We start from the raw sequence: 18,243 nt of genomic DNA, 5'->3' as shown, positions 1-18,243 counted from the left end.
ACAGTAGTGTGGATAATTAGCTAGTTCACGTAACGATCTGTTGAAAGGCTACGTAGAGCTTATCTAATGAATGAAAATTTGCATATTGAAAGAGGAAAAGAGTGAAAATGTTACTGATATTGGAATGAATATTCAGTTCATTTTTTGACTGATAAGAAAGAATGTCTGCATATTGGTACGTTAATATGCTGTATCTGGATCTGCCATTATGTAAATTCTCCCCACCCAGTTTGAGCATGAGGTTTCTTCACACGCTATGGCTGCATTTACACAGGCAGCCCAATTCTGATCTTTTCCCCAATTATTGGCAAAAAAGCTGATCTGATTGGTCAAAAGATCAATTAGTGGAAACAAGTCAGAATTAGTCTGCCTGTGTAAACGCTGTCAAGGATACTTAAATGGCTAATTCAGGGGTCTCCAACCTTTTCTAGCATGACAGCTACTTTAAAAAAGAAATCAACATGTCATGAGCAACATTTTTTTTTCTCTCTCCTGGAACTCTTCCCCGGGTCCTTAGTGTACATGAGAAAGTAGTGTTTTCTGTCAATATACCTAGTAAAATAATGGTTAATAAACAACTCTCAAGGGGGGCCCTATAAAATCTGGATTGTTTTTTTTCACCCAAATTATTTTGTATATTGTTTTTTCACTCTCAAAATTACAATTGTTCATAGAGAAGCAATGAAATGTTATGTTCTGAGTCCATGTCAATGCTTAAATCATATTCGAATACCATTTTATTTTAGGTCTGGAAGAACACTAACATTTCAATATTTTTTTGTTGTGTAATTCCCCTTTAATTGCACATCTGACCCTTTAATTGCGCATCTAGCGAGTACGGAATGTGCAGTCTAATGTGCTGGTCTAGTAACACTGCTGCTAATTTCATAGCAAAGTTTGCAAATAACAGATACAAATGATATACTTACTGCCAGGTAAACCCTACTTTGCAGTTAACATTTAATTGAGAAGGTTTTGAGGAAGTATTTCTGTCTGCACACAAGATGGTTATCACATCAACTGGCTACACACGGAGTGACAGGCAAACGCGCGCACCACACAGACAGACGGTGGCAATATGGCTGGAAATGATTTGGCAAATAGTGTGTTAGGTTTGGCTTTTTAAGCTAATATGTGAGATTTGTTTATGACAGTTTGCGGTGGAACACGTGAATATTGCATATACTTTTAGAATTGTTTGGCGAGCTACTCGTAGGTGGGCTGCGAGCAACTGGTAGCTGGCGATCGACCTGTTGAAGACCACTAGGATAATGAAATGTCCTTCTCTCTTCTCCAGTGTCAAAGACGAACCTGTCGGTGCACGAAGACAAAAACAGAGTTCCCTATGTCAAGGTGAGGCTTCAACCCAGGGATGAACTAACTACCCCTCGCCCATTCAACTGTCACAGAGTTAGACCGCAGCCACCTAATAACAGAAGACATGAAGGTGTCACCTGACCTTGTTAATGTAGCTTTTCCCTATGAAAAGACACATTCTCTGAAGATATGTACGCACGCACTAGTGCAAGTCGTTCTGAATAAAAGCGTTTGTTGAAATGACATTTATTATTGTTAATATTATGTTACCTTTATTTAACCAGGCAAGTCAGTTAAGAACAAATTCTTATTTTCAATGACGGCCTAGGAACAGTGGGTTCAGGGGCAGAACGACAGAACCTTGTAGCTCGGGGTTTGAACTTGCAACCTTCCGGTTCCTAGTCCAACTCTCTAACCACTAGGCTACTCTGCCGCCCCATTATGTTATTATATTTAGAATTTATCAGATGGCCCAGTGTCACATCATTGTTTTTTTGTTTTTTTGCCCACAGGGATGCACTGAGAGATTTGTCTGCAGCCCAGAGGAAGTCATGGACACCATCGACGAAGGAAAATCTAACAGACACGTAGCAGTTACAAGTAAGAGACTGCACCAAATCTGCATCCCAAATGGCGCCCTATTCCTTTTATAGTGCACTACTTTTGATCAATCCCCATAGGGCTCTGGTATGGGCCCTGGTCAAAAGTAGTGCACTATAAAGGGAATAGAGTACCTTATGGGACGCATCCCAAAGCACCAACCCTGAGCCTCACTTATCTTGTGTCCATTTCAATGCCATATTCTTTGCCGAAATGGTTCCTCTGTCTTTAATGTTACCTGATACGCCTCAATAGGTCATTGAGTTCGATTTTCTTTTTGTTCTGATTTAAGAAATGGTGCTCAATGGTTTCTCACGCTACCCTGGTCCCAGATACATTTCTGCTCTCTTAACGACTCGTCACGCATCGCCACGCCAAACATGGCATGACAATTCCATAAAGTAGTTGTCAAGAGAGCACAAACAGATCTAGCATCCAGGCTATTCTCACGCATGTGTCAGAGCTCTGGTTACCGTAACCGACTCATCCCATCAAATCAAACCAATCTACTGTATACCATAAGAAACAGTGTGCCACATACTACATGATCATACACTCTGTCTGTAGTGTATATTCATTCCCTTTATAGTGCACTACTTTTGAGGGTTCTGGTCTATGTGCTGATCCCAGATGTGTTGTCTTGCTGTAGATATGAATGAGCACAGCTCCAGAAGTCACAGTATCTTCCAGATCAACGTGAAGCAGGAGAACACTGCTACTGAGCAGAAACTCAGCGGAAAGCTCTACCTCGTCGACCTGGCTGGAAGTGAAAAGGTTGGAAAAGCCTTCGCACGTCTCAGTTAGCTTGTTGCAGGGGCGTGGGAATAAACAATGATATTAGGGGAGAGAAACCTGAACACTGCTCTTTCGTGTTCTGATGACGGCTGAGGGAGATACTGTTATGTAATCTTAATAAAGGTACAGTGCCTTGCGAAAGTATTCGGCCCCCTTGAACTTTGCGACCTTTTGCAACTTTTTGGCAACAATGCAAAACGTTATATTTGCCGTAAAAGCAACACAGCTCATCACCCTGAACACACCATGCCCACTGTCAAACATGGTGGTGGCAGCATCATGGTTTGGGCCTGCTTTTCTTCAGCAGGGACAGGGAAGATGGTTAAAATTGATGGGAAGATGGATGGAGCCAAATACAGGACCATTCTGGAAGAAAGCCTGATGGAGTCTGCAAAAGACCTGAGACTGGGACAGAGATTTGTCTTCCAACAAGACAATGATCCAAAACATAAAGCAAAATCTACAATGGAATGGTTCAAAAATAAACATATCCAGGTGTTAGAATGGCCAAGTCAAAGTCCAGACCTGAATCCAATCGAGAATCTGTGGAAAGAACTGAAAACTGCTGTTCACAAATGCTCTCCATCCAACCTCACTGAGCTCGAGCTGTTTTGCAAGGAGGAATGGGAAAAAATGTCAGTCTCTCGATGTGCAAAACTGATAGAGACATACCCCAAGCGACTTACAGCTGTAATCGCAGCAAAAGGTGGCGCTACAAAGTATTAACTTAAGGGGGCTGAATAATTTTGCACGCCCAATTTTTCAGTTTTTGATTTGTTAAAAAAGTTTGAAATATCCAATAAATGTTGTCATGATTGTGTCCCACTTGTTGTTGATTCTTCACAAAAAAATACAGTTTTATATCTTTGTTTGAAGCCTGAAATGTGGCAAAAGGTCGCAAAGTTCAAGGGGGCCGAATACTTTCGCAAGGCACTGTATACTGGCAAGAGCAGTCGCTCTCTCTCTCTCGCTCTCTCTCTCTCTCGCTCTCTCTCTCTCTCTCGCTCTCTTTCTGTCTCTCTCTCTCTCTCTCTCGCTCTCTCTGTCTCTCTCTCTCTCTGTCTCTCTCTCTGTCTCTCTCTCTGTCTCTCTCTCTGTCTCTCTCTCTGTCTCTCTCTCTGTCTCTCTCTCTGTCTCTCTCTCTGTCTCTCTCTCTGTCTCTCTCTCTCTCTGTCTCTCTCTCTGTCTCTCTCTCTGTCTCTGTCTCTGTCTCTGTCTCTCTCTGTCTCTGTCTCTCTCTGTCTCTGTCTCTCTCTGTCTCTGTCTCTCTCTGTCTCTCTCTCTGTCTCTCTCTCTGTCTCTCTCTCTGTCTCTCTCTCTGTCTCTCTCTCTGTCTCTCTCTCTGTCTCTCTCTCTGTCTCTCTCTCTGTCTCTCTCTCTCTGTCCCTCTCTCTCTGTCTCTCTCTGTCTTTCTCTCTCGCTCTCTCTCTCTGTCTCTCTCTCTCTCTTTCTGTCTCTCTCTCGCTGTCTCTCTCTCTCTCTCTCTCTCTCTCTCGCTCTCTTTCTGTCTCTCTCTCTCTCGCTCTCTTTTTGTCTCTCTCTCTCTCGCTCTCTTTCTGTCTCTCTCTCTCTCGCTCTCTTTCGGTCTCTCTCTCTGTCTCTTTCTCTCTATCTCGCTCTCGCTCTCTCACACTTAGTCCCCTCTGCTACATGGTAGAAATGGAAAAAAGATTTCCATCTCTGAGCAAATGCACATAGCCCATCTGTCTTTTCCCGGTTCCCTAATGTTGTTATTAATGTTAATGTCATTCAGACCACATGCTTGACCCGTGATAATATACTATCAAGACCTCTTAAGGACTCTGTTGCAAAGAAAGTGTTACTGTTCAAGTCCTCCATCTTACCAGAAGGTCCCTGTCTGTCTCTTTCCTCCCAGGTCAGCAAGACGGGAGCAGAGGGTGCCGTGTTGGATGAGGCCAAGAACATCAACAAGTCTCTGTCATCACTGGGCAATGTAATTTCAGCCCTGGCCGAAGGGTCTGTGAGTACTTCTCTACTTTGACGGATATTATGACTGGCGGTTCGTGTTCATTCAGTGCAAAGACTCGTAGAAGTCTTTAAGAGATGAAAGTACATGTACCTCAAGGCAAGGTTTTGGTTCAAGCTGATTCAAACTTGTCTAATTCTACACCTTTTTATTTTAATCATAGATTGGTTTGTTTTGTTTCACAACCTGGAGGCAATTCTATTGTTGTTTCTCTTAATGAATTTTCTTTGTTTGTTTGGTCTGCTTTGTTTCAGGGCTATATCCCATACAGAGACAGTAAAATGACCAGAATCCTTCAGGATTCTTTGGGGGGAAACTGTAGGACCACCATTGTCATCTGCGCCTCCCCCTCCGCCTACAACGAGTCGGAAACCAAGTCCACTCTCATGTTCGGTCAGAGGTGGGCACGCTCACTAGCTCTTAAAGGACAGTTCACTCAAAACGATCTTTTCAGTAGTCCACTGTTGATACAATCCCCCAAAAAGTGTGCATGTCAGCAGTCACATTTTCAGTACAGAGCAAAACGTGTGATGATGATGAGTTTTACATCATATGAAGAAAAAAATGAGTTATTGAGCTATTTAGTGAGCTATTCAGGGCTGTTGAATTAGAATATGGTGTAAAGCCTTGGTCCTGTTTGTGATGTTCCCAGAGCGAAGACCATTAAGAACACCGTGTGTGTGAACGTGGAGCTGACGGCAGAACAGTGGAAGAAGAAGTACGAGAGGGAGAAGGAGAAGGGAAAGGCCTTGAGGAACACCATCACCTGGCTGGAGAATGAACTCAACCGCTGGAGGAACGGTGAGGAGGAGAGGACTGAGTCCCATATGGCATCCTATTACCTATGAAGTGCGCTACTTTTGACCAGGGCCTACAAAACATTGACACAATTGACAGCCCATAGGGCTCTGATCAAAAGTAGTGCACTATATAGTGAATAGGGCGCCATTTGGGACGCACGTCGGAGATTTGGGCACCACTCTTCACACAATGGTCTCATTTTAGCTGAGTGGCTGCATCATTCACTGGAAACCATCTGCACTGAGGGGAAAGACTCCACCCCCCTCCAGCTTCATCCAAAACATGTATTCATTATAAATTATTCAAATAATCCTCCCTCCCGAACACGACACCAAACGTACACATGTACGCACGCACCCACACGCATGTTGACCATGCAAACCTGGGGCGTGTTTAATGGGTGCAAACCGGAAGAAAGCCACTCTGTTGTGAACAGTCTCGCTACGTTATGCCTTACCTTAATGAACAAGATCTGCTGTTCTACTAGGTCTGTGCTGTACAGTAAAGGCCTTGCAGGGTGTCTGTCTGACCTCTCTGGGGTAAAGTTTTCCCTAGGTACAGATCTAGGATCAGATTTCCATCCACCAATCCTAACCTTAACCATTAGTGGGGAAAATGCAAAACTGACTGAAGTTCAGCTTCTAGAAGCAACTTCATCCTACTCCTGTCTGAGCTTTCTGTGTCACCACGCTGCCCGCTGCAGGGGAGAGTGTGCCGGTGGACGAGCAGTTTGACAAGGAGAAGGCTCAAGCTGAGGTGCTGGCCCTGGACAATGTGCCCAATGACAAGCCTGCCTCTACCCCCAACATGCCCCAGCTCCGTCTGACTGACGCTGAGAAGGACACGTGTGAGGTGGAGCTGGCCAAGCTCTATAAGCAGCTGGATGATAAGGTGAGAGAGACCTGCCACAGAGTGTGCGCGCGTGTGTGTGCGTGTGTGTGTGTGTGTGTGTGTGTGTGTCTAAGCTCATCTTTCATCTTTGCAATGACCGCTTCTGTGACAGCATGGGCAGGGCCGTTGACGGCTATCTCCATTATGGGCCAATTGCACCCTCGTTCCAACTCAAGGGTGAAACCGGTCACAGAACCTCCAGTCCTGTAGGAACAGAACAGCCAGCCACCCTGTGGTCATAGAGACCACAGCGTGGAACAGTCAATGGTTGAATTCAGAGAGGGTACTGTGCTTGAGCGACAGCAGGCTCTGAGGTTATTTGCAGCAGTCTTCTCTCAGAAACACCGCCATGGACTCCCGTGTTAACCACTTCATGTTGAAGGTAGACAATGCTCAAACTGAGGCCAAAATGTAGACAGACTTGATTGTTTCAACTTCCAGTTTGAGCCCTGTTTTAAATGAGTGTGATGCTAAACATGTCCTCTATCTGTGTGTCCAGGATGATGAGATCAACCAGCAGAGCCAGCTGGCAGAGAAGCTCAAGCAGCAGATGTTGGACCAGGAGGAGGTGAGTTTGTCTGTTTCCCAAATGGCACCCTTTTCCCTATATAGTGCAGTACTTTTAACCAGAGCCCTATGGGTTGAATCATAAAATGGATTCAAAACATGTTTGTATTTGTAGCTACTGGCGTCGTCTCGGCGCGACCACGATAACCTGCAGTCAGAGCTGAACCGCCTGCAGGCTGAGAACGAGGCTTCCAAGGATGAGGTGAAGGAGGTTCTGCAGGCATTGGAGGAGCTGGCTGTTAACTATGACCAGAAGAGCCAGGAGGTCGAGGACAAGACCAAGGAGTTTGAGATGGTCAGCGATGAGCTCAACCAGAAATCGGTGAGACAATGTCCCTCATTGTCCCTGCTCATGAGTAGAGGAGAGCTGTCTGTGTCAGATTCATTGTGATGCTTTCTAGGATCTGCATGTCATTTTTTCCTGGTCACTTCAATATATTCTTATAATATTTTAAATACAGTTCCAGTCAAAAGTTTGGACACACCTACTCATTCCAGGGTTTTTCTTTATTTTTTACTACTTTCTCCATTGTAGCATAATAGTGAAGACATCAAAGCTATTAAATAACACATGGAATCATGTAGTAACCACAAAAGTGTTAAACAAATCCAAATATATTTTTGATTTTAGCCACCCTTTGCCTTGATGACAGCTTTGCACACTCTTGGCATTTTCTCAACCAGTTTCATGAGGTAGTCACCTGGAATGTATTTCAATCAATAGGTGTTAAAAGTTCATTTGTGGAATTTCTTTCCTTCTTAATGCGTTTGAGCCAATCAGTTGTGTTGTGACAAGGTAGGGGAGGTATACAGAAGATAGCCCTATTTTTTAAAAGACCAACTCCATATGGCAAGAACAGCTCAAATAAGCAAAGATAAATGACAGTCCATCATTACTTAACGACATGAAGGTCAGTCATTCCGGAAAATGTCAAGAACTTTGAACGTTTCTTCAAGTGCAGTCGCAAAAACCATCAAGCGCTATGATTTATTTAGAATTCAATATAGTATATTATATTTTCAATATATTTTGATTTGTTTAACACTTTTTTGGTTACTACATGATTCCATATGTGTTCATAGTTTTGATGTCTTCACTATTATTCTGCAATGTAGAAAACAGTCAAAATAAAGAAAAACCCTTGAATGAGTAGGTGTGTCCAAACTTTTGACTGGTACGTATGTCTGTCATTGGCCCTTTTTTGCCCCTAATATTTAGGAAATGTTCTTGTCAAAATGTTTTTCTCTTTCTCTCTCCAGAGCGTCCTGACGTCCATTGACTCTGAGCTGCAGAAACTAAAGGATATGAGCAACCACCAGAAGAAGAGGGTCTCTGAGATGATGTCATCACTACTGAAAGACTTGGCAGAGATTGGCATCGCCGTGGGCAGCACCGAGATCAAGGTAAAAGGACATGACACATCACCACATGACACTCCAAAGATGGGCATTATTTTATTGGCAACTGAAGGAAATGTTTAATGTCATTTTCTCCAATCACTCACTTTACATCAGCCGATGTCACGAAGTGCAATACAGAACCCCAGCCTAAAACCCCAAACAGCAAGCAATGCAGATGTAGAAGCACGGTGGCTAGGAAAAACTCTCTAGAAAAGCAGAAACCTAGAGATGAACCAGGCTTTGAGGAGTGGCCAGTCCTCAAATAATAATAATCACAGTGGTTGTAGAGGGTGCAACAGGTCAGCACCTCAGGAGTAAATGACAGTTGGCTTTTCATAGCGAACATTCACAGTTAGAGACAGCAGGTGCGGTAGAGAGAGAGCGAGTTGAAAACAGCAGGTCCGGGACTAGGTAGCACGTCTGGTGAACAGGTCAGGGTTCCATAGCCGCAGGCAGAACAGTTGAAATAGGAGCAGCAGCACGACCAGGGGGCCTGGGGACAGCCAGGAGTCATCAGGCCAGTCGGATAGTCCCAAGGCATGGTCCCAGGGCTCAGGTCCTCCAGGGAGAGAGAATTAGAAGGAGCTTACTTAAATTCACACAGGACACCAGATAAGACAGGAGAAATACTCCAGATATAACACTGTCCCTAGCCCCCCAACACAAACTACTGCAGCATAAAGGCTGAGACAGGAGGGGTTGGGAGACACTGTGGCCCCGTCCGACGATACCCCCGGACAGGGCCAACCTGAATAAAATCATAACACTACTCCGACTCATTTCTCTCTCTCTCTCTGTTTCTCACTCACCTCCCTCACCCCTAGCAACACGACGGCAGTGGTCTGATAGATGAGGACTTTACGGTGGCTCGTCTGTACATCAGTAAGATGAAGTCGGAGGTGAAGACCATGGTGAAACGCAGCAAACAGCTGGAGAGCACCCAGTCAGAGAGCAACAAGAAGATGGACGAGAATGACAAGGAGCTGGCCGCCTGTCAGCTAAGGATCCAACAGGTATTACCATATCGTTACATATAGAAAGTGTATTATTAAAGGATCTCTATGGGTATTAGCCCGCTTCTCTCATCATAGTTCTAGATCCACACACTCCACAACAGCCTCAATCTGCCACTATCAGGGTTGCGCTCAATTCCATTTAAATTCAGTTAATTCAGGAAGTAAACAAAGTCCAATTATAATGCAATTCCCTTCCTGAATTGACTGAATTTAAATGGAATTGGCCATAACACCATACCATAATCACTCTCACCAACCTAATCTTCCACTGATGTTTGGCTTGGCAATGACAGTGGAGTAGGCAAAGCACAAACAGATCTGGGATCAGGCTTACTCTTTCCTGTTCCTCCCATGAACACAGTAATCAAACTGAGACCTGCTAAAGAATCACTAGCTATTTAATCCACATAAACCCCATGTGTTTGTGTAATTAACATTCTCCACCCCCCCCCCCCCCCCCCCCCCCCATGCAGCACGAGGCTAAGATCAAGTCTCTGACAGAGTACCTTCAGAACGTGGAGCAGAAGAAGAGACAGCTGGAGGAGAACGTTGACTCTCTGAACGAAGAACTGGTCAAGATCAGTGCCCAGGGTACCACACACACACACACTGCTACAGCTACTCTCTATGCACTGATAACACATAATGGAATACATTGCATATAAACATCTCTAAAACAGATTTAAGGCCTATAGTGCCACCAAGTGGCAAATGTTTCCCTTTTGCAGAGAAAGTCACCGCCATGGAGAAGGAGAACGAGATCCAATCAGCCAATGAAGTCAAGGTACGACATCTTCTCCATACCATAGGGCTGCCTTCTACTCCAAATTCAATTTCAGATCAGTGGTGTGACCCAAATAGTGCACTGCTTTTGACCTAGTGGACCAAACTCCACTCCATGGAAGTTTCTGATGAATTCCACCAACGGCGTGGAACCGAGACCAGGCTTCGTAAAGTATTGACCACCGGCGAATTGAGTAGTCGGAGCTAGATTCCACAGAGCCTGGTCTCGGCTCCACGCCGTTGGTGGAGTTCATAAGAAACCTCCCTCACCGTGGAGTTTAGTCTGCTACTTTTGACCAGGCTCTGGTTAAAAGTAGTGCACTAAATAGGGAATAGGGTACCAGATGGGACGCAGCCCCCAGAAGTCATGATATATTCCAGATGATACAGTTGATTGGTGACCTCTTGGTACGACTAGTCCAGACTTGTCCACTTGTCCGACTGCCTACTATGATATGCTATGGATGTTGATTGGTGTCCCTTGACCTCTTGTGTGTCATCCCCAGGAGGCTGTAGAGAAGCAGATCGCTGGCCACCGTGAGACCCATCAGAAACAGATCAGCAGCCTCAGAGATGAGCTGGACAAGAAGGCGCACCACATCACTGAACTGCAGGAGTAAGAGACTAAACACACCCCCATGTACACATTGTCCACTGTTTACTGTGGTTATGTCCCACTTGGGAGGCAACTACAATGTCTCCTGTCTCCAGGGCTAGGGTGTTATATTGTGTTGTTGTGTTACACCGGGGCCAAACTTCCTGCCATTCAGGACCTATATACCAGGCGTTGTCAGAGGAAGGCCCTAAAAATTGTCAACGACTCCGGCCACCCAAATCATAGACTGTTCTCCAAAAGGCTTCTTAACAGCTTCTAACCCCAAGCCATAAGACTGCTCAACAGTTAATCAAATGGCTACCTTGACTATTTGTATTGACCCCCTTTTTAAACTGCTGCTACTCACTGTTTATTATCTATGTATTCTTACCCCTACCTACATGGACATATGACATCAATTACCTCCACTAACCCATCCACACATTGACTCGGTACCGGTACCCCCTGTATATAGACTCGTTATTCTTATTTTATTGTGTAACTTTTTTTAACTTTAGTTTATTTACCAAATATTTCTTACTCTGCATTGTTGGTAAGGGCTTCTAAGTAAGCATTTCACATGAAGGTTGTACACCTGTTGTATTCGGCGCATGTGACAAATATACGATTTGATTTGTTCCAGTCTCAACCAGGAGATCATGCTGGAACAAGAGCGTCTCAGGGTGGAACACGACAAACTCAAGTCTACCGACCAGGAGAAGAGCCGCAAACTTCACGAGCTAACGTACGATACGGAATATGTGATCGCTAATTACTGTGTGGCATATACACAATGATGTTGCTCACGAGTGCCCACATGACATGCTCATTATAGAAGCTATCACGTCTGTTTAGCTTAGATTAGCACTATACTTGTCCAGTGTTACTGCGGTCAAGCTGTGGCTAATGCGTCCGTGTGTTGTGCTGTGCAGGGTGATGCAGGACAGGAGAGAGCAGGCCAGACAGGACCTGAAGGGACTGGAGGAGACTGTGGTGAGTAGACTACAGATAACAACAGCTCTTCGGTTTCCCCCTTAAAGGGCGGTTAAATGGTACATTTGAATGAACCTTTTATAGTCAAACTTCTTTCTTTTCATGAATCTTTATGCCTTTCTATGAATAATAATTGCAAAAAAAAGAAGGGTAATTTGGGTGAGTGTTCCCATTCCCCTTTAACCCCTCTAACACTATCCCCTACTCCGCTAGGCCAAGGAGCTCCAGACCCTGCACAACCTGAGGAAGCTGTTTGTCCAGGACCTGGCTACCAGAGTGAAGAAGAGTGCTGAGATGGACTCTGATGACACAGGAGGCAGCGCAGCTCAGAAACAGAAGATCTCCTTTCTGGAGAACAACCTGGAGCAGCTTACCAAGGTTCACAAACAGGTGTGTTCTCAGCTGTGAAGCCAACAAGTAGACCCAAACACACTGAAATCATACCAACTCTAGTGCTTTTGGAGATGGCTATTTAGTCAAACCTCTCTCTCCCTCTCAGTTGGTGCGTGATAATGCAGACTTGCGCTGTGAGCTTCCTAAACTGGAGAAGCGTCTGCGTGCTACGGCTGAGCGGGTCAAGGCCCTGGAGTCGGCGCTGAAGGAGGCCAAAGAGAACGCTGCACGCGACCGCAAACGCTACCAGCAAGAGGTGGACCGCATCAAAGATGCCGTCAGGGCTAAGAACATGGCCAGGAGGGGCCACTCTGCTCAGATCGGTGAGGAGAGAGGGAAGATACACACTGCATGCTGTAATCCTGGTGGTTAATGTATGGTTGGATATTCAGTATATTAATGGATGCCATTCCTAAACTGAGTTCCTCTAGTATATATTTTTGTGTACTGCTTTTACATTGACTGCCTTGTGTGTGTGACTTATGTTTTTATTGTTTTTGAGCTCATACAAAACACGTTGCAATATATGTATTCCAATACCTACAAATGGCTTAATAAACTTGATCCTTGGACGTTGAACACAAATGTTATTCAGTACATAAATGCATGCCGTTCCTTAACTGTTGTATTCCTCTGCCCCCCTCCACAGCCAAACCCATTCGTCCTGGCCAGCCTCCAGTGGCGTCCCCCACCCACCCCAACGTGAACCGCGGCGGAGGGGGTTTCTACCAGAACAGCCAGGCCGTGGCCATCAGGGGAGGAGGAGGCATGAAGCCAGACAAGAAGTGAGTGACTGACTACTGCCTCAATGGGAAAAATAGACTGTAGAATATGATGAGAAACACAAGTTTGATCCATAACTCCCAACATGGGGATCATTTCGACTTCTCCCATATATCTAAAAGAGTTGATGCAGTGTAGTAATGTGTTCAGGGCCTGTGTGGTTCAGTTGGTAGACCATGGTGCTTGCAGTCAATGCCAGGATCATGGGTTTGTGTCCCACCGCTGCCCCCCATACAAAAATGTATGCAAGCACTATTGCAAGTTGCGTTGGATAAAAGTGTATTTTATATGGCATATACACAGTGGTCAGTTTATTAGGTACACCCATCTAGTACCAGGTCGGACCCCCCCCCCCCCGCCTCCAGAACAGCCTGAATTCTTTGGGGTGTTGAACCATTTCTGAATTGGTGTCAAGGGACCTAACGTGTGCCAGGAAAACATTCCCAACAATATTACACAACCACCACCAGCCTGACACCAGGCAGGGTGGGGCCATGGAGTCATGCTGTTTACGGCAAATCCTGACTCTGCCATCAGCATGACGCAACAGGAACCGGGATTCGTTGGACCAGGCAATGTTTTTCCACTCCTCAATTGTCCAGTGTTGGGGACCGCGTGCCCACTGGAGCCACTTCTTGTTTTTAGCTGATATGAGTGGAACCCAGTGTGGTCGTCTGCTGCATTAGCCCATCCAACGAGTGGTGCGTTCCGAGATGCTGTTCTGCACAACACTGTTGTACTGCGCAGTTATTTGCCTGTTTGTGGCCCGCCTGTTAGCTTGCACGATTCTTGCCGTTCTCCTTCGACCTCTCATCAACAAGCTGTTTTCGCCGAAAAGACTGCGGCTGACTGGATGTTTGTTTGTTTGTTACACCATTTTGGTAAACCCTAGACACTGTCGTACGTGAAAAGCACAGGAGGCCGGACGTTTCTGAGATAATGGAAAAAAAGAAGGGTAACGATGATCTTACCACACTCAAAGTAGCTCAGATCACATGTTTTGCTCATTTGAACGTTCAATTGAACAGTAACTGAATGCCTGTCTTTCGTCTTTATATAGCAAGCCACAGCCACATAACTCCTACTGTTTGTAGGAGCAAACCATTTTTTTTTAAGAACGGGATGGTGTACCTAATAAACTGGCAACTGAGTGTATATATTATAGTGAATGCAGTGTAGTAATTCTGATGACCCCCTCCATACCACATAGGTCAGATGGCTAGAGTAGAGACCGGATCTGATACACAGGTGAGACTGACCGGTACCTCTATGGCCGGAGGAGGCAAGGATGATGCCCATAACACGCTTAGTATGAATGGGCCTGTTTGAAAGGCAGCTAACCACAGGGCTTGGGAGTTTTTAATGGGTCAATTTTCTACTGTAATTGACCTGTGTTAACAGATTCTAAATAGTAGAGCTCTGAAGAAAACTGCTGTGTGGTTGAATGGCCTTGACTTTTCTGGTGGCTAGCATGGATCCTCTGATATGAGTCATGTTTGTTTTTTGCTAACCCCTGCTAATGTTTTCTAAAATCTTATTACCACATGTACATCTAACATGCCAGATTATTTCTCTCTTGGGAGATGCCAGTAACATTTTGTGTTGGTAGACGTCACCCATGTCTTGTACGACTAACAGCCCCCCCTCTCTTTCTCTCCCTACCTTCCCTCTCTCTCTCTACTCCCTACCACCTCTTTTCTTCTGTGACCAACTTCCCTCTTTTCCTCTCTTCCCCAACTTCCCTCTTTTCCTCTCTTCCCCAACTTCCCTCTATTCCTTTCCTCCCCAACTTCCCTCTACTCCGTTTCTCCCCAACTTTCCTCTTTTCCTCTCTTCCCCAACTTCCCTCTATTCCTTTCCTCCCCAACTTCCCTCTACTCCGTTTCTCCCCAACTTTCCTCTATTCCTCTCTTCCCCAACTTCCCTCTATTCCTCTCTTCCCCAACTTCCCTCTATTCCTCTCTTCCCCAACTTCCCTCTATTCCTCTCTTCCCCAACTTCCCTCTTCCTTTCCTTCCCAACTTCCCTCTTCCTTTTCTCCCCAACTTCCCGCTATTCCTTTCCTCCTCAACTTCCCTCTTCCTTTCCTTCCCAACTTCCCTCTATTCCTTTCCTCCTCAACTTCCCTCTCGCTCTCTTCCTCTTCTCCTCTCACATCTGAAGCATTTGAAGATGGGAGGGGACATGACCACAGAAGATGCAGATGGATATCACCCTGGCAACCTGTCATTCATTACAGCCATTGGCTTCCTGCAGGCTATATATTAGAGAGAGGGAGGAGTTTTAATATAAATATATAAATATTCCTGCCCTGTACAGATCCACCTACCTTCATGTTTCTTCTCTCCGGAACAAACAACAACAGCAAAATGAATTTAATATACAAAACAAAACACACAACAAGACGCCCACCAACTGCAGAGGGCAGTCTTTGCGCAATGAACTACATTTGACTTGAATGTGTAGCTTTGTTTTTCGTGGCACAGTTTGTCGTCATCTCTGATGTCTTAAGGTTTGGTCTGCACTGTGCCAATGTGAATGTACGCTAACCGGGATTTCAAAAAAGAGATGAGAAAAAAAGAAAAGGTGACTGAAACACAGCAAATATAAATGTTGATCCTTGATACCACAAACATTCGTAGGCTAATCTCTTGTACATTATTATTATTATACTGCTTGTACCACACTTCTTTCTATCAATAGATTTGACAAGCTTCTTGAAAGGTTTGAACCGAAATAGATGTCATTTTGAGCACTACTGTCCTGTTGTACATATGTAATATGGCACATGCTTCCTTAAGAGGTGTTTGGCTTTGAAATGCCAAGAGGTGTGATTCCAGTTCAGATTGGTGTAATTACAGAGTACCTGTGATGGCCATTGTTTTTACTGTAAGGAAGATAAAGCGACACATACTGGCGCGGTGACTACATTAAACGGATGTGAGAAGGAAAGAGGAGTCTGATCAGGAGCACGCTTTCATGCCTGCGTCCCAAATGTCTTAACATCCAAACCGTTGAAGAAGTAATCTATCTATCTGGCCATTGGCGCACATAGATGGCACACACACGCTGGTCCTAGCTAGCCAGGTCCTCTCATCCACTCACCATTTATGTCCTGATCTCCTCTGAACAAACCATTGGCTGGTGGTTGTTTTAACATTTTATTTGTAACTTAACTGTTTATAGTACTTTGATCAATGGGCTCCTTTCAGTGCCCCCACCCCCCACCACCAGTAATGTCAAGACGAGTGGAGTAAATACATTTAGGGGGGCCTCTGTTTAAATTGATATTGGGAATCGATATAAGGCAGGCTCTGACTTTTCCAAAATCACCCTCTTTTCATTAAGTCAGGTCAAGTGCACATGTAATATTATTGTGGATTGGTGTAGTTGTCTGCCTCACTGTTCTCTAGCTTGACCAGCACATCTGATCTGTATTGGTTGGAATGTTGGATGGCAGTGTTTGATTGGCTCGCCCTTGCCACTGATCAGCCAGTTAGATGAGCAGGGGGCCTTTGGCTAGGAAGGGGATTGGTCGGGTTCAGTCTGCTGGTAAACTTGTCTGGGTCCGAAATGGCACAGCCCTATGGGCCCTGGTCAAGACTACATAGTGAATACGGTGCCGTTTCAGACTCGGCCTATCCCAAAGCAGTGCATTTTGGAAAGTGGTTTATTAATTATCGAAGTTGTAATCAAGACCCAAGGATTTTATACATTTTACACTTCTTGTCTTCTTGCGTTTGTTGTTTTCTTCCTGAATCCCCTTCAATTATTTTTCCTATGTGAGAGTAAAATGTCTCCAACCCTTGTTTTTATGTCATTTTGTGTAAATTCTGAAGCATTTGCTGTTGCTGTGATTGTAGGCCAGCATGAAACAAAAACACTGACATCTTGTGAGTACAATATTATATACCAATGATATACTGTTAGGTGTGACCAGGGTTGAGTCTTTTTAATAGTCTGCAGCCACAGCAAGGTGTTGGGGTTTTATGTTATGAACTTTTGTTGTTTTGGAAGGATTTGACATAAAATTGACAGATAAGATGGCACTTAATGTAAAGTTTGAACCTTAAACGGGGGTTAGAAAACACTCCAACCTATGGTAACTTATGGGGCTGTAAAGCATAATTTTTTGCTATTAGAGGCTAGTTTGGGAGAGGTAGGTAGCCTATACCTTTGACAGGACAATGTCTGTCAAGTTTTCATCTTTGTAACCTTTAGAACAGTAAACACTTTGCAACATGGTCTTCAGAGTGCATAGTACCCTATCCTTACCTGCCAGGGTTCCACTGTACTCCATCAATTTAATGGATATGAAATGGGAAAGTACAGAAAAAGAACAACCATTTGTCCATGATGTTTACCAAATTAATTTGTTTGCATTGATTCTAAAGAAAAGCGTAGCCACTTTTATTACTGTGTAATAGTTACTTAAATGTCTAATTGACAGATAAGGATTCCATCAATGGAAAAAGGTACTGGATCATTCCTAGGGTACATCCCAAATGGCACCCTATTCCTTATGTAGTGCACTACTTTTGACTGCATAGGGAATAGGGTGCCATTTGGGACGGAACCATAGCGACCTGGGGAAGAGGTTGAATGATATCACCATTTTGGATTGACTGCATGATGTAAATGTATGTGTGATTAAATAATTCTGAGAAAAACCTACCTGGTGTCAGTCTAATTCAGTGCTCAACTAATTCGGTCTCATTCAAACTTTCTTATGGAGTGCATGGCAAGTTCTAGGATGATATTTCTGGGTGGGCAGACAGAAATTTGTTGGCTATTTCTGAGGTAATAGGACTCAAGCGTTTAACATGACTCAAGCGTAGTAATTTGGGCTGGCAAACAACTTTTGGGAGGGAAATGCCCTGCCCTGCACCCCCACTAGAGACGCCCCTGTGGAGGTGATCTAGATTCTATTGTGTCTGATATTGAAAATGATAAAAGTAACCGGACGTTGCCAATTTTGCATTATACCATCTTTGTTATATTGTTCATACCACTGAGAATTCCAGTTGTAATGGGGTGTAACCTTGATAGATACAGTGTCAAAATGTATTCTTGCATGTGACAATGAAAAGAATCCGGCAATAACTATTGAGATCTGATTTACTGTGTGAACAGTACTGCATACAGTAGCTTTGAGTGCTGTAGCCATACTTGACATTACTTGACAATAGCATTTCATGTTATTCTGTACACCCATTTAGTTGTGTTGCGAACGGTATGTAATAATTTGTTGATGTCCATCACTCATTTTGTATTATATGTAAGTAATGTGCAAAGCTTACAATGTATTACGAATTTGCAAA

The 18,243-nt window shown here is 44.4% G+C and overlaps 1 protein-coding gene across 2 annotated transcripts in view; it reads left to right on the top strand.

Moving 5' to 3' along the window:
• Positions 1-17,596, top strand: part of LOC110508336 (kinesin-1 heavy chain) — a 31,327-nt gene extending 13,731 nt beyond the window's left edge. The window contains exons 5-25 of one of the 2 annotated variants that reach the window (XM_036966124.2): positions 1,298-1,353; positions 1,830-1,917; positions 2,567-2,691; positions 4,589-4,693; positions 4,954-5,099; positions 5,352-5,500; positions 6,204-6,391; positions 6,891-6,959; positions 7,074-7,280; positions 8,219-8,362; positions 9,184-9,372; positions 9,849-9,966; positions 10,104-10,159; positions 10,665-10,774; positions 11,397-11,498; positions 11,686-11,746; positions 11,960-12,136; positions 12,246-12,462; positions 12,789-12,924; positions 14,133-14,170; positions 15,086-17,596. In XM_036966124.2, the coding sequence (XP_036822019.2) occupies positions 1,298-1,353; positions 1,830-1,917; positions 2,567-2,691; positions 4,589-4,693; positions 4,954-5,099; positions 5,352-5,500; positions 6,204-6,391; positions 6,891-6,959; positions 7,074-7,280; positions 8,219-8,362; positions 9,184-9,372; positions 9,849-9,966; positions 10,104-10,159; positions 10,665-10,774; positions 11,397-11,498; positions 11,686-11,746; positions 11,960-12,136; positions 12,246-12,462; positions 12,789-12,924; positions 14,133-14,145 (2,456 nt within the window). In that variant the 3' untranslated portion in view covers positions 14,146-14,170; positions 15,086-17,596. The remainder of the gene's footprint in view (positions 1-1,297; positions 1,354-1,829; positions 1,918-2,566; positions 2,692-4,588; positions 4,694-4,953; positions 5,100-5,351; positions 5,501-6,203; positions 6,392-6,890; positions 6,960-7,073; positions 7,281-8,218; positions 8,363-9,183; positions 9,373-9,848; positions 9,967-10,103; positions 10,160-10,664; positions 10,775-11,396; positions 11,499-11,685; positions 11,747-11,959; positions 12,137-12,245; positions 12,463-12,788; positions 12,925-14,132; positions 14,171-15,085) is intronic. The other variant, XM_036966125.2, reaches the window with a different exon arrangement.
• The last annotated feature ends 647 nt before the right edge of the window (positions 17,597-18,243 follow it).

The sequence above is a fragment of the Oncorhynchus mykiss genome, chromosome 28 (genome assembly GCF_057628025.1).
Source record: "Oncorhynchus mykiss isolate SJ-2025 chromosome 28, ASM5762802v1, whole genome shotgun sequence".
NCBI lineage: Eukaryota > Metazoa > Chordata > Actinopteri > Salmoniformes > Salmonidae > Oncorhynchus > Oncorhynchus mykiss.
The sequence above is the reverse complement of the archived record's forward strand: the minus strand, read 5'-3'. Positions and strand labels throughout refer to the sequence as shown.